The 14,626-nt window shown below is 50.2% G+C and overlaps 1 protein-coding gene across 1 annotated transcript in view; it reads right to left on the reverse strand.

Moving 5' to 3' along the window:
• SEPTIN9 (septin 9) overlaps positions 1-14,347 on the reverse strand; it is a 145,222-nt gene extending 130,875 nt beyond the window's left edge. Inside the window, exon 1 of the mRNA XM_083874512.1 lies at positions 14,229-14,347. Coding sequence (XP_083730638.1) covers positions 14,229-14,250 — 22 coding nt within the window. The 5' untranslated portion in view covers positions 14,251-14,347. The remainder of the gene's footprint in view (positions 1-14,228) is intronic.
• Positions 14,348-14,626: the final 279 nt, after the last annotated feature.

A 14,626-nucleotide genomic window follows, 5' to 3' on the forward strand; every position in this document is an offset into this window, starting at 1 on the left:
AAGGACACAGTGATCAGGCGAGGACCAGCACAAAGGTCTAATTTACACACCAGATCCAAGTCAGTGGCTGTGGGAGGTTCCTATAAAAGACCCACATCCCACATGGGCTGAATTGCCAGGCAGCGTCAGCATCCACTGGAGGAACAGCTGAGGGTCACAGGTACCCCAGGCAGGTGCCTGTAAAGGTGGGAGGGACCTGACTACAGAGTGAGGCTGTCAGAATGGTGTACTCCTGGAAAATTCAAATATCATTTAGGATTTATATGTGAATAATATGTGAATTATTCCTTCAAGTCTCTGAACACCAACTACCTCATAAGCCTGACACTGTGCTAAGACCTCCAGCTCCTCTCTCCCACTGTATGTATTTTCCAATTGCTTTCTTATGTTTTTCATAGGGATCCAGACACACACAACATATTTGATAGAGTAATATTATTCTTCTACTTTTTCCTCTTATGACTTTATTATGAATAAAGTTCTCTAATTTATAATCCCTGTTCACTTAGTTCTTTTCACAGTTACAAGTATTATTTCTTGCTCTGGAGGTTACTCAGCCACTCAAAAACACTTCAGTGATTATTTTCTTTTTTTTTTTTTTTTTTTGTACTGATCAGAGAGGTTTTTGATGATTCATAGTTAAATGTCTTTGATTCTGCTTGAACCAGACCAGGGGATGATTTCCATCAGAACTGTTCCCTCTGCAAATCCTGCTGCTGTGCCCTGCCTCCCCAGTGGGGACAGAGAGGCTCTGCCTCAAGCAGACATTAATAACCCTAACCCCAAAATAATAATAAAAAAAAGTGGTGCTGTGTAGGGCATCTGTGGACAGCAGGGAGAAGGAACTCTGCAGACCTGAGATATTCTAGAAACAAATGTTTTTATTGCAAGGGTCATGGGTAAAAAGGGCTTTGCCTTCAGTCACCAGCCTCAGCTGAAGGGAAGCCCCAAAGAGAGAGGGAGAGAGAGAGAGAGAGGGTATGAGGTGAGGGAGGTAAGAGAGCTAAGAGGGGTAAGAGCCGTAAGAGAACGGGGACCTTGTTACAATCCATTATATCTCCTTTTGTGTTGAATATTCTAATTTACAGTGACCAACCCGCAGGAGATACAAAACCTACAGACTTTGCATGCAGCCTATAAGAACTGCTATATCACCATATCATCCTGTATTCTAAACTCTAAAGGCTACTCTCTTATCTACCTTTTCCCTGATACTTTGGCAGGGTGGAAAGGGACTACATCCTTGGGTCCTTTTGTTTTCTATCCCTCAACCCATCTCCAGCTCATCACCATCTTCCTGCTTGCCATGATCACATCTCAAAGCTGGCCTTCATTTCTATTTCACTCACAGGTTTTTATATCTTTAATATTTCTTGTCAGGCAGTCATATTTGTGACCTTTTCCTGCCTCATCCTTCCCAACACTGCTGGGCCTACCGACTGAGGGGCGAGGGCTGGACCATCCCTGGCTGTGGAGGGTAAAACAACACAAATCAACATTCAGAACACAATCCATCCCCTCTTTTGGTTGTGGCAGCAGATATGTGAACACTCTGGTTTTCACAGGTGTCACCCCCTTCCTTGTCTGTTCTGAGCAGGGAGCTGCAGTGGGTGCCAGGCAGAGCAGGCTTGGTCCAAGGGTTTGTTTGCACTGCACCAGCTCCTCGCTGTGCTCTGCTCCAGCCTGCTGGGACACCCCGAGCTGGGCTGGGGCTCCTGCAGGCTGTGTGTGTGTGAAAAACGAGGTTCACTTTCTCAGTAAATTTTAAGAGATAGATTTAATAAAGAATTAAGACAATTAGGAGATAAAAAGCAAAGTACAGCCGGGTGACCTGGTATTCAGCTAAGTCCCCACTCTGCTATATCAGAGACACTTGTTAAATACCCTTTCTACTGCAGTTTGTTGAATATTCATATTTTTCCATAAACTAGTTTCCATATTCCAGCAACTGTTTTGCATGGTCCCTCCTTGGGTCTGCCTTTTTAGAGCCTGTGTGTTTCTGGGCTGTGTCTTCATTATTTCCTTTAGTTTGGGCTTTGGTCTATACTTTCTTCAGATGGGAGATGCTGATAGTTGGTGTATCACTAGCAGAGTCTTCTTTACATGTTCACTGGATGTTATATCAACCAAACAGACAGTTTAAACATACTTATATCAACTACTACCACTATGCTTAATTTTCTTTACTAATAGCAGAAATAAAAAACTTATATCCTATATCCTTCCCACAAGGTTATTAATGATATAGCACACATCCTGTGAAAAGTCAATTTTATAATATACATTTATAACAGTGCACAAGCCAGGGCTGTGCTGTGGATCCCTGGGAGGGGACAAGGTGCCACCTGCCACCTGCCAGCCCCGTCCCGGGCGGGTGTTTGCTCAGGGGAGGAGAGCAAACAAACCCACCCTGGCAGGCCCCAGTGCTCCCCTGCAAATCCAAACAGGGTGTGGAAAAATGAGTGGGGTTTTTTTTTATTATTTGTGTGCAAATCCAAACAAGGTGTGGAAAATGAGGTTTGTTTTTTTTTTAGTAAAATTTAAGAAGTTTAATAAAAAGACAATAGGAGACAGAAATAAAGTAAGGGGTTAAAAGGGGTGGGTGCTTAGTGTTCAGCCAAGAGCACCCTTACTATCTTGGAGAAATTCTTGAAATATTTTCTTTAAATTACATTAGTTTGTTGCATATTTATAGACTATTATGGATATTTATACTTTTCTATAAGCTAGTTTACATATTGTAGGAATTTTTTTTGCATGGTCTCTCCTTGGGTCTGCCTTTTTAGAGCATGCATGTTTTTTGGCTGTGGTTTTGGTCTGTTCTTTTCTTACTTTTAGTTTGGGCTTTGCTCTATACTTTCTTCAGACAACAGATCCTGATAGTTGGCATATCAGTAGCAGGGTCTTCATGACATGTTTATTGGATGTTACCTTTAAATAGACAGTTTACTCATAACTATACTAGCTACTACTACCACCATGTCTAAGTTTCTGTTAATAACAGAAATAAAAGCAAAGTTACTTTAACATTATGCATATAGCGTTCATCTTAATATTTGGGAAAAGCCAACTTTACAATATGTATTTATAACAAAGGTCATCTGCAGATGAGGAGCAGGAGAACATGAACAGCCCTGAGCAAAGCAGGGCCTGTTTGGGCATCCCCCAGCCAGCACAGAGCAAGGGGTGAGGAGGGAGGAGAAAAGCCACAGCTCGTGGATACCTGGGGACATCTCTGCCAGCACACACCTGGGCAGGCCAGGGATCCCCATCAGTGAGCTTGAAAACGTCCTCCAGAGCAAAAAAGACAAGAAGAATTGGGCTTGGACTGGGGACATCATCAACATCAATGCTTCAAATTAAATTCCACCCTGGCAAAGAATTATGTTCTGTCCTCATTCTTACTGAATAAAATGGACCTAGGTTTTGCTTTTAAATTTAAAAGTGGATTGAAAGTCGTCTTGGGAGAATGATGGAAGCTGAAAATGCAGAGAGCAAAGCCTTCCTAGGGTGCTGGTGGCTGTCACCCATCACAGACCTGGGCAGGCTGGGTGGATGACAGCCAGGGTGGTGACACTCGCTCTTCTGCAGCCTTTCCTGCAGGCAAAACAGATCCTCCAGCCTCCCTAACTCCCTGCAACAACTCCCTGCCACCTCCCTGGGCTGTCCTGAACAAGTCCTCTGTCCTTTCCCACCCACTGACCCACATTCCTGTGTGCCCCTGAGCTGTGGGCAGCAGTTCTCAGCCCTGGGTGCCTCCCAGGAGCAGCCCGCCATCACTTGGAGGGGCTCTGGACACACAAATCCTGCCACAGGGCTGGGAATGAAGACAGTGCTTGTTTTCACCCAGGACTAAGGTGAGGGTTTGCTCCTGGCTCAGAAGGAGCTCTGTGACTATGTCCTGTACCAATCTTCCAGATCTTTCTCCTGTGTTACAACCTCTGCCAACAGCAGCCCAAAAATCATCCACCAAGGAAGAGGCACCGTCTATAAAAGGGTTTAATGCAAAACCCTGCAATAATCACCACCCACCACATCAGCATGGGAGGCTTTCCTGCCTCATATCCATTCCCAAGCTTGTACTCAGGGCCCAAAGGAGATGAAAGGCTCAATAAGGTCTGAACATTAATCCACACACGTTATGAAACATCGTTTTACTATTCCCTCTCCATCGTGGCTCAAGCACAAGGCTCTTGCTTTTCCCACAATGATCTCTAAAAACAAAGCCAAACACACAAAATGCAGCCACAGACACCCTCCTCCCCTCTCCCCTCCCCCCCACATGTATTTTAAAAGAGATGTATTTTAAAACACTGATGCATGATGATGATTTCCTGGAGAGTGGCTGGTCCATGGAGAACCACGCACAGCAGAGGAAGGTCTCAAACCTCCACAGATGCATCAAGCTCTCAAGGGCTGAGCTCATCCTTCCCCGGATTAACTCATTGCTCCCAACAGTAACTGCAGGAATCAGCTGTCAGAGCATTTCACATCACTGCTGGGAGCTTTAGCTGACAAAACCCCACCACGGCAAATAACTCACAGCCTCCTGCTCCAGCTGCCAGGCAGGATGAGGAGACCACCCAAGCCATGACATCCCCAAGAAGCCACAGCAGCACGAGCTCTCAGATGTGAGGCTCCACAACTGGGGCATCTCACTTGTCAGAGCAGCAATTTGGGAAAGCGCTCACAGATGCAGATGGAGCTGAATGGAAATTAATGTCAAAGGGTAATTAGCTGCAGTGATGGCAGCCCTTCAGGTTGTGTCTGAGCTGTTCAGTATATACTCAACAGCTCTGAGAGTCGGAGCTAACCTGCTAAAATAAAAAAAAACCACAATAAATTAAAAAAAAGCACTTGAAAGCCTGTGGTGTGGCGGTTCTGGGACAGTTTGGGAACAACTCAAGCTCACATTTCTCAGCATTATAACCAGTTTTACAAAACATGCTCTGAAACACGTGAGGGCAGGACACCAGAGGGGAAAAAGCCCTTCATGTGGCAGAGTGGGCTGCAAGAACACACCATAAAGGTCTGGATGTGAGGGTTTCACAGTGTTTCTAACAACTGACCTCAGATAAGGACACTGCAGCACATGTGACTTCTATCACCAGAACACTGAAAATCAGTGAGCTTGAAAACCTCCCCCAGAGCAAAGAGGACGAGGAGAATTGGGCTTGGACTGGGGACATCATCAACTTCAATGCTTCAAATTAAATTCCACCCTGGCAAAGAATTATGTTCTGTCCTCATTCCTACTGAATAAAATGTACCTAGATTTTGCTTTTAAATTTAAAAGTGAATTGAAAGTCGTCTTGGGAGAAGGATTGTCACCCCTCACTTAGAGGGGTCACACGTTGTGACGTGGGTTGGACCCTCACAGAGGACAGCAGGCAGCAGCAGGTGAAGGCATGGAAAGCTTCTTTATTTTTCTGACTCCATCACTTATATACACTTTTTACAGAAGGCCAGGATTGGCCCAAGGAGGTTACAACCTCCTGACTCCACTGGTCACTATGACCATCAGTCACGTTCTCCTCTCAGAGAACAACTATGCAAAACACATAGATAAATTCTAAAAATACATATAGTTTGCATTAAAGCAGTGTGAGAATCAGGCTGCAAAGATTCAAACACTTGAAAGCAAGAAAATGCAGGGCAACAAATGACGGAAGCTGAAAATGCAGAGAGCAAAGCCTTCCTAGGGTGCTGGTGGCTGAGTCCCCCATCACAGACCTGGGCAGGCTGGGTGGGTGACAGCCAGGGTGGTGACACTCACTCTTCTGCAGCCTTTCCTGCAGGCAAAACAGATCCTCCAGCCTCCCTAACTCCCTGCAACAACCCCCTGCCACCTCCCTGGGCTGTCCTGAGCAAGTCCTCTGTCCTGACTTGTCCTGCTCCAAGCTCTGCTGCTCCCCGTACGTGCCCAGGCGCTCAGAGCTCAGCACTGAGTCACCCCACAGCGGCCACGGGCATCTCATCGCGGCTTCCTTTGTTTATTCTCTCCATGACACAAAGCTGCAGGCAATCCCCACTCCCCTGGAGCACATCAGGCCAAAGCAAACGTGTCCCCAGGGCTGCTGTTCCCGAGAGATTCCCTGGCATGGCCAGCATGGGACGTGACTCTGGATGTCAGGGACCCTCTGTCCCCAGCAGCTGCTCCGGGTTCAGCCCCACGAGGCCAAGCTCGTCCCAAAGGGAGTCAGTTCATCCCTCAGCACACTCTCCCCCAGGAGCTGTAGCCCAAGCTCCACCATTCCCTCAGTCCCCAGAATAGCAATACTCCCACTCCAGGAAATTATGGATTTTCTTCAGCATTACTGTGACCTTTTTAATTTCCATTCTGCCTTTAGCTGTCTCCTCCCCTACACTCCTTCTCTAAACAAATCTCGAAGCTGTACAAAGTGTTTCCTGTAAATAATACTCATCTGGCATGGACAAAGGGAAGAAAAAAAACCCTTTGGCTGCTAGTTCCAACTTGCAATCATCCCTCCAGTTTAACTTCCATCTGCTCGACCAGGAAGCAACGAAGGCAGCCCAGTGTCTGAGGGAAATGGAGGGGACAGTGACATGCTGTGGCCATCAGATCTGAACCTGAAATGAGAAGTTCAGGTCATGGAAATGACTGATATTGTGCTTCAGAGTGTGCAGTGATCAGTGTTGAAACTCAGGCAAGAAGTTCCCTTCCTGCCCAGCACAGTCAGCTGTCCTCACAAGTGTCCCAGCACTGGACAAAAGCTTTCCCAGGCTGTGGTGCCATCCCCAGGGAAGCCAGCCCCTGCTCTGGAGATGACAGCATCCCTCTGAGCCCCCTGAGAGGCTCACCTGAGCAGTGACACAGCAGGAAGCAGCTTCCCAGGCAGCTGTGAGCCCCCCCTTCTGGAACACAAGCCTTGAAAGGGTGCCTGGGGCTGTCCTTGTCACCATTCAGTCACCGAGGCCACTGTGGGAACGGCCTGAGTCACCAGTGCTGTGCTGCCTCTCCCACCACACCAGGGTCTGTGTGATTCCACAGGGAGCCAGGGCTGCAGGAGCACAGCTGCTTCTCCTGAGGAAGAGGATTCCAGAAGCTGGCAGCAAGGAGAACTCCCTGATGTGGTGTTAAACAGGCTGGCTGTGTCACCCCAAGGGACAGGTGTCCCCTGCAGGTCACCTCTGCCTGCTTTTTGTGTGAGCTCCCTGGCTTCACACATCTGTCCCACAGGTTAAACCCTTGCAAATCATTGCAATACAAAGCCCTGTCCTCTTGCACAGACTTTTCCTTGGATTTGGGACACACCTTGTGCAGCAAACCCCTCTAAGAAGGTGTCTAAGAGGTACAGGCTGGCCTCACACAGAGCACGCCCCTCCCTGTCAGCACTGGTTTTTGAGATGTCCCTGCAGCATCTCCCTGTTCCATGTGCCACCACTTCTCCCTGCTCAGCCCAGGTGGCCACAGGAAGAGGATGGGAGTTCTGGGGAACCAGGAGTTTTGGGGAACCAGAAACCACCCCACAGGGACCCACAGGACCTTTCATTGTGTTCTGCAAATGTCTGTGTGTTGTGGTTTGTTATTTGTTATATATATCTTTCTCCATAGGTGGGATTTCCTTACCTCTCCAAACTGTGTTCTAACAGATGTTGGGATGTTTTTCCTACCTGGAGCAAAGCTCTACCCCTGCCCACACATGCCAGCAAGCCTGGAAAGTACAGAACACCCAACCAAACCCACCACACCCCCTGATCTGGCCACCCCAGCACAGCATAAGGGTTTTCCATGACAAGGCTCCCTCAATCATCAGCATCCATCAGAACATGCAATGGCACATTGCCTTTACATCTACAGCAATCTCTTCTGTCAGCACAGGAGCAACATAAAACAATTGTGCCTTTGGATTGGACTTCTCACGGGCCCTGGGAAGGGCTGAGGAAAGTTTGCCAGGATTGATGCCAAGTGCCATCAACAGCTGTCCATATCTGCTGAGCCACAGAAACCAACTGTGAGGCCCTGAAGGCAGCTGAGAACAGTCTGTCCAGGGATCAAGGTGCTTTCATCCAACAGAGGCTAAAACAATCTGTTACACTCCAGAAAACTGCAGCCTTTACTACCACAAGAGAGGACAAGGTATGTTAGAAATCTAACCCTCTGAAGAAAAGGACATTTTCTTTTTAAAAGGGGGGGGGAGGGGAGGGGAGAGAGGAGGAGAGGGAGAAGAGAGGAGAGGGAGAGGAGAGGGAGAGGAGAGGGAGAGGAGAGGGAGAGGAGAGGGAGAGGGAGAGGAGAGGGAGAGGAGAGGGAGAGGAGAGGGAGAGGAGAGGGAGAGGAGAGGGAGAGGAGAGGGAGAGGAGTTCATTGTTTCAGGTATTAACTACACAGTGCAGACCTGGGCAATGCTGCCTCAGTCACAGTGTTGGTTTGGGAGCAGCACTGCCCTATTCTGCTTTTTCCTCTACCACCCATCGCACACCAGCCATAGAGCAATTCAGGGATGTGGAGTGGGGAGGACATGCCAGCTTCTCCCTGGATCCCCCAGCACTCTGGACAAAGGTGGCTGCTCTCTCTGAGCATCTTTAAATGTTGTCACGGCTCAAACAACAATCCTGAGGCACCGGCCTGTGGGAACATCAAAGTCACTGTCCCACCTGTGTGCAGCAATGAGGAAATGGCAGAGCAGGGAACAGCACAACGTGATGGATCAAGTGGTTAAAACCAGTAAATAAATTAAGGGAGTTGGGGATGAAAACCCACCACAGAAATGTGTGAATGTGGTGAACGTAAGCAGGTTCAAAAATCACAGAGATGGGTATGGACAAGTTGGAGATGTGCTTGTCCAAAAAAAGAGCAAGGGTTTGCTACACAGCATTTTGTTTGTTATGGGGCTTAAGGCAAGGACCAGGAGCTGTGGATGTCTGATATCAACCAGCTTTCACGTGGATCTGAATGATGCAGATCATTCCTGGCAGCTGACCCAGCCAACCTGCAGAGCTTTCAGCATCCTGAAAATAATGCAAAGCCCTTTGTCTGTGGAGAAACCTCCTGCTGTTCTGGGATTATCAAAAAACAAGTTCATTTTGTAGGCCTTGGCATTTTTCCTTCCTGCTGTTTCAGCAACAGCAGGTAACAGAGCACAAACCCACACCAAGAACACCCTCCAGAGCCTCAGGAGAGGCACTGATGTTCCTGGGGAATCCCACTCCAGGATGGCATTGCCAGCACCACCATCCTTCCCCCTCCCTCTACTCCTGGGCTCCAAAACTCTCTCCTCACCCTTTTTTCTCCCTTTAACATTCCCCTCACTCTCCCTGGCCCTGCAATGCAAGTTTTGGGGAGTAAGAGCTAGCTGAGAGTTCGAGCTGAAAAACAATGGCTTTTTTTTTTTCCTAATGTATTTCAAAACAAACTATTTTGAATTTCTCTTGCAAATGGCAATCTAAAATTAAATGAATGTTTTTGTTGGATCCGAGCAGTATTTTTTCCTTGATATTGCAGTTTGGCCAGCGAGCTAGAGAAAGAAAAAAAAAATTACAAAAAAAAAATCAGGTCTGAGCAACTCTTTTCATTTTTTTCCCCAGCTCAGACACAGAGGGTGCCAGCTCAGTGACGGGAGATGGGGTCGGGTTTAGGAGCAAACAATGGGCTCTGCAGACACCGGGTCATCCCCGCCCCACCCAGCAGCTTTTATGGCAGGGTGGTTAAAAGCCTTTGAGGGAATCACACCAGGTCTCTCCAGCTCAGGATAAACCTGAAAAAGATCCAGTCTCGGTTTTTCCAGCCTGTTTCAGACCAAGCTACAGCTGGATATGGACTGAGGCTTCCCAACAGACAGAGCTTGGTCAGTCATAGCCATTGAGGATTATCTGGGGAGGGGCCAAGTCCTGCACTGCTGGGGAGGCCCGGGGGCTTATCCCCAAGGTAGCTCTACTTCAACCCTGGAGGGACCGAGGCAAATGGGGAAAGATCCCATTTGAGGTCATGGTGAGGAAAACCTTCCTCCTGTGGGACTTTGCAGCCACACATTAATATTTCCTGGGCATTGTTGTTTCATTGGTTTGTTAAGTTTATGTCACCCTGTTCAGCCTGGTTCACCATATATTCACCCTCCTAGAACGTTCTTCCTTCCCTTGGACCGCACTGGGTTATTTTTGCTGCAGTACCCACCCCTGTGATCCCATTAGTCCCCCCTGTTCCTGCCCACCCCTCTGCACCATTTCCCCCATCCTTATTGTACCCTGACCCTCAGGACCACCCATTTTACCTGCTGTATAACCCTGCATCCTTGGCCCCATTTTGGCTCCCTGGGACACACTGGAGGCTGTGCCCACCATGCAGACAGTGAACAGTCTGGGATTTCCAAACAGGACCTGTCTCCTCACCTTTACCATCAGCCCTTTATTGCAGAGTGCTCCAGGCTCTGAGGCACAGGTTGCTCTCAGGGACATGCAGTAGCACAATGGTACACCCTGCTCACACTGCTGCCTCCCTGGGCTTTGATGAGCTCCCTCCCTGTGCTGGATGAGGACTCGCTGTGGCACCTGTGTCCCCATGCTGCCACAGCTCCTGTGCCATGGCTCATTCCTCCACCCTCATCCACCCTCTTGCCCAGCGCAGCAAGAGCTCATGAGCTTCTCTTCCCTCCCTTGGATGTCCTGGAGCAGAAACCAGAGCCCTTTGGTGGGGCACAACCCCTCCCCAGACCTTTACCTGCTGCTGCCTTGGCTCAGATCCTTGGGGGAGTGGTGTCAGCTCCAAGGACACGATGGGGCTGGGCAGGAGGGGACTCTGGGACACCACAAACCAACAATCAGAGGGCAGAGCTGCTTCCCCAAAGCTTCCCAGCTGAGATGGGATCCCAGATGGGATTCCCAGCATGAGAATGGTTTGGATTGAGATGGACTGTTGTATGTAGGTGAAGCCTTATGAAATAAAGGCTTTATTACTCTTGTGAAATCATAGCTCAGGGTTACTACAGCTAAGTAATACAGGACTCTAAGAGAGTGACTCAGCTGGAATAGGGGTAGAGAGATGTAAAAAACGTGAGAGATGTCCTGCAGAGACTGCTGCATGTCCACACTGCAGTCTATAGTAATTAGCTGACTTGAGCTTATTGTGCCTTAAAACTGTGTAAACTGATAACCAGCTAACTGCTAAAAAAAAGCCTAATTTCTGCAATAAAGTTTACTATAAATGCTTACCACCATCTCCAGCACCAGGCTTGTGTCCCCCACTAACTGACCTTAAAAAGATTACCTCATTCCAATCCCTGCCATGGGACACCTTCCCCAGGACCAGGTTGCTCAAAGCCTCATCCAACCTGGCTTGAGCACTTCCAGGGATGAGACAGCCACAAATCCTCTAGACAGCACCAGCAAATCCAATCTGACTTATATTCTATTTCCCATGTTTTATAGGGAATCATTTTACGAGTCACAATATGGGAAAATCCCCATTCGGTGATGGAATCACAGCTCTTGCTGTTATTCCTGTAATTTTTCCTATAGCTTTAGCTCATATCTGAAGAGTAATTCCTCCCTAAGTGCCTAAGCAATAAATTAGGAGTCTGCAGTTCAGGTGAGGGTGGGTGACACATAACCACTACAAACAGTTCTGGAGGTGCTGTAATTCAGAGTGCCAGCATCTCACATAAACCTGAACCTGAAACCATCCTTGGCCAAAACCACTGGCAACATCCTTGAAAATACCTATAAATCACCGTGTCATTTATCACAAATCCTGTCCATTGCTTCTTTGGCAATGCAATTGGGCTTTGAGTAATGGAAAGTGAGAATAAAAAAAAAATAAAAATCCTTAAAAAGTAGTATTCCAGGGCAAACTCGCCTTCAGCAACTGAAATAACAGACATCCCCAAGGCACACATGTAAGAGCTGGCTTCAGGAGAAGTTATTGCTGTGTAAAATCCCTGTTTCATGCTCTCTCCTCCTCCTGCCGCTGCTGCCAGGAGCTCCAGGAACAAAAGCAGGGCCGGGATGAGCCACAAGCGCCCGTGGCTGCGGCACAAAGGTCTCACTGAGCCTCCCTCTGTCCCTGAGAGGTGAGGCAGCCCAAGGCACACTCTTCATCTCGGCCACACCTGCAAGTGGCGTGTGCTCAGAAGTGGCAGCAGATGGGTTGGGATGGCCCTTGAAGTGCTTTAGGGAAGGTAAATCCTGCCCGGGGCAGGGAACAGCCCGACAGCAGGAGAGCACTGCTGTGCCCGTGGAGGAGGATGGAGCTGCAGGTTCAGCCCTGGAAAGTGAATTAAGATACTCCAGGCTGAGTTCAGGGAGACCCAGGCCACAAAACAGATCCAAAATATGCCACAGAGGGACAAATCAGGCCAGACTTAAGAAGTACCTAGTCTTAAAAAGTGTTTAGGTGCTATTTTTTTTTTCCTTTGCCATCATTTTCAGGAGTTTCTCAACCAGGCACCGCATTTCCAGCCTGCCAGGGGCTGTCAGCATCAGCTTCTGCAGCTGAGAAGTCACTTTGTCACATCACCAGCTCCTCTGGCAGGCAGCAGAGCCCAGAGGCACATCCATGTCTTGGAGAAGCAATCCGGGCTCCCAGTGAAATTCCCCAAAGCCAGTGGCCATGGCTGTGCCCTGATTTGTGATCACACCAGCCACGGAGGTGGCAGCTCTCCAAGGTGGCCTCCCCAGTGCCACGGGTGATTCCTCCACCTTCATCCACCCTCTGCCCAGTAAGTCAGGGAGATTTATTGAGTGCAGCACCCAAAAGTGAAGTGTTTGCAAGCCAGAGCAGCTCAGCAGCGCTGCCTGTGCTCCTTGCAAGGCGTGAGGTGTTTGTAAGGAGTGCAGCTGCCCTGTGCCTTCCCAGTGGTGCATTCCGGGCACGGCAGTTCTGTTCTTTCTGTCTAAAGAGCTGCACCGGGAAAATCTCCCGGCAGTGTTTCCAAAACACAGCCACAGCCCCTTTGAAACAAAGGAGCTGCCCAGGTGTCAGCTCAGCTGCACCACCCAGTGTAGGAGGGTTTGGGCACCCACCAGGGGCTCTGCAGTGCCCCAGCTCCACTCCAGCACAACCCAGCCCAAACAAGCAAAGAGCAGAGGACCCTTGGCCTCATCTGCAAGCAGTCACCAGGTCACAGAGCTGGCAGCCTTTCTGTGTGACAGCCAGCTGTGTCCAGACCTCTCCTTGCACTGCTCCTCCCTTCTCCAGGGCTCCTCCCACCACCTCGGGAGGCCACAACAAATAACAGGTTTCCCCACACACCGTGCACAGCCATTAATACCCAATTTCATCCATTACAACGCGCTAATCATCACACTCAGACTGCCAAAGTTCCCGGCATAGGAGCCCTAATAAACCCTCCCGGGCAGCCCATTTAGCAACGCTAATGAGAGAGGAAAAAAATGTGCAAGAGAGGCACGTTGCTAATTGATTTTAGCCATAAACAGGCAGCAGCATCACAGAGTGGAACCCCCGGCTCCTGTGGCTCAATGAGCTCAGGCACAGCCCTGTGGCCATGACGTGGCTCAAGTGACTGGCAGCTGCCACCAGTGTCCCTGGGGGTGGGCAGAGCCGTGCCTTGGGGTGTTAGGAGGGCACTGGCACGATGACACCACGTCCCCACAGTGGCCAGGGTGAAGCCAGGGCAGAATTTAGCTCACGGAGCCACAGAGCTGAAATCAGCTGCAGAGCAAAGTCCTCCAGCTGGAGGAGCTGCCAGAGGCACCTGAGCTTTACCGGCACCTCTTGGAGGAGACCTGGCCACTCTGCGGTGCCCGGGGCAGGATCTCACGGGGAATTCAGAGGAACGCACCAGGCACGGCTGCACACTCTGTGTGAGCCGGGGAGAAGGAGCAGGGGGCACAACTCACCCCACAGGGCAAGGCTGGCAAAGGCAGGAGGGGGACAGGGCAGAACAGATTCCCGCAGCAGGAGGGATCCCATCTCTGAGACCCCATTTGGAAGTGCCCGGGGCCCGAGGGCAGTCCCTCACACACACACACACACACACACACAGAGCACTGTCCCGCTCCGGTGTCACAGTGTCCCCTGGGCTGGCACAGGTGCCCTGTGACAACAAGCTCCGTGCCCCAGTGCCGGCTCCCGCCTGGAACAAGCCACCTCTCTGCCTTTACGTGGCTTTTTAATCCTTTTCCACTTGTTTCCACCCAGTGAAACAGCTGTTCGCTCCTCCGCACGGCGCCCACAGCCAGGACGGGTGGATTTTTAAAAACCTTTTCCTTTTCCCGGCACAGACACGAAGGGAGAGGCGATGGAGGCTCACCTGAATACGAGGATTTCCTCATGCCGCCGCCGCGGGCTGTGACATGGAGCAGGGGCGAGGCCGGGCGGGGAGCGCGGGGTCCTTTAGTAGGGCAGGGCCGGGGAGGGGACGCGCATCCGAGCCCGGCTCCGGCCCGGGGACGGCGCAGCGCTCCCGTTTGTCAGCGCGCACCTTTCCCGGCCTCGCACACACCGGGGCGGGCTGTTCCAAGTCTCCCGGCACGGGCAGGGGAAGAGCGGGGCCCGGCCTCCCCCAGCCCGGCACCTTTACCCCCGCGGCACAAAAACCATCCCCGGGCTCGGCCCCCCGGCTCCCCGCCCCGCAGAGCCCGGGCCGCGCCGCCGCCTCGGCAAACGAGCGGCGGGGACTTCACGCCTCCGAGCCGGCGCACCCCATGG

The sequence above is a fragment of the Zosterops lateralis genome (genome assembly GCF_965231275.1).
Source record: "Zosterops lateralis genome assembly, chromosome: 18".
Lineage (NCBI taxonomy): Eukaryota > Metazoa > Chordata > Aves > Passeriformes > Zosteropidae > Zosterops > Zosterops lateralis.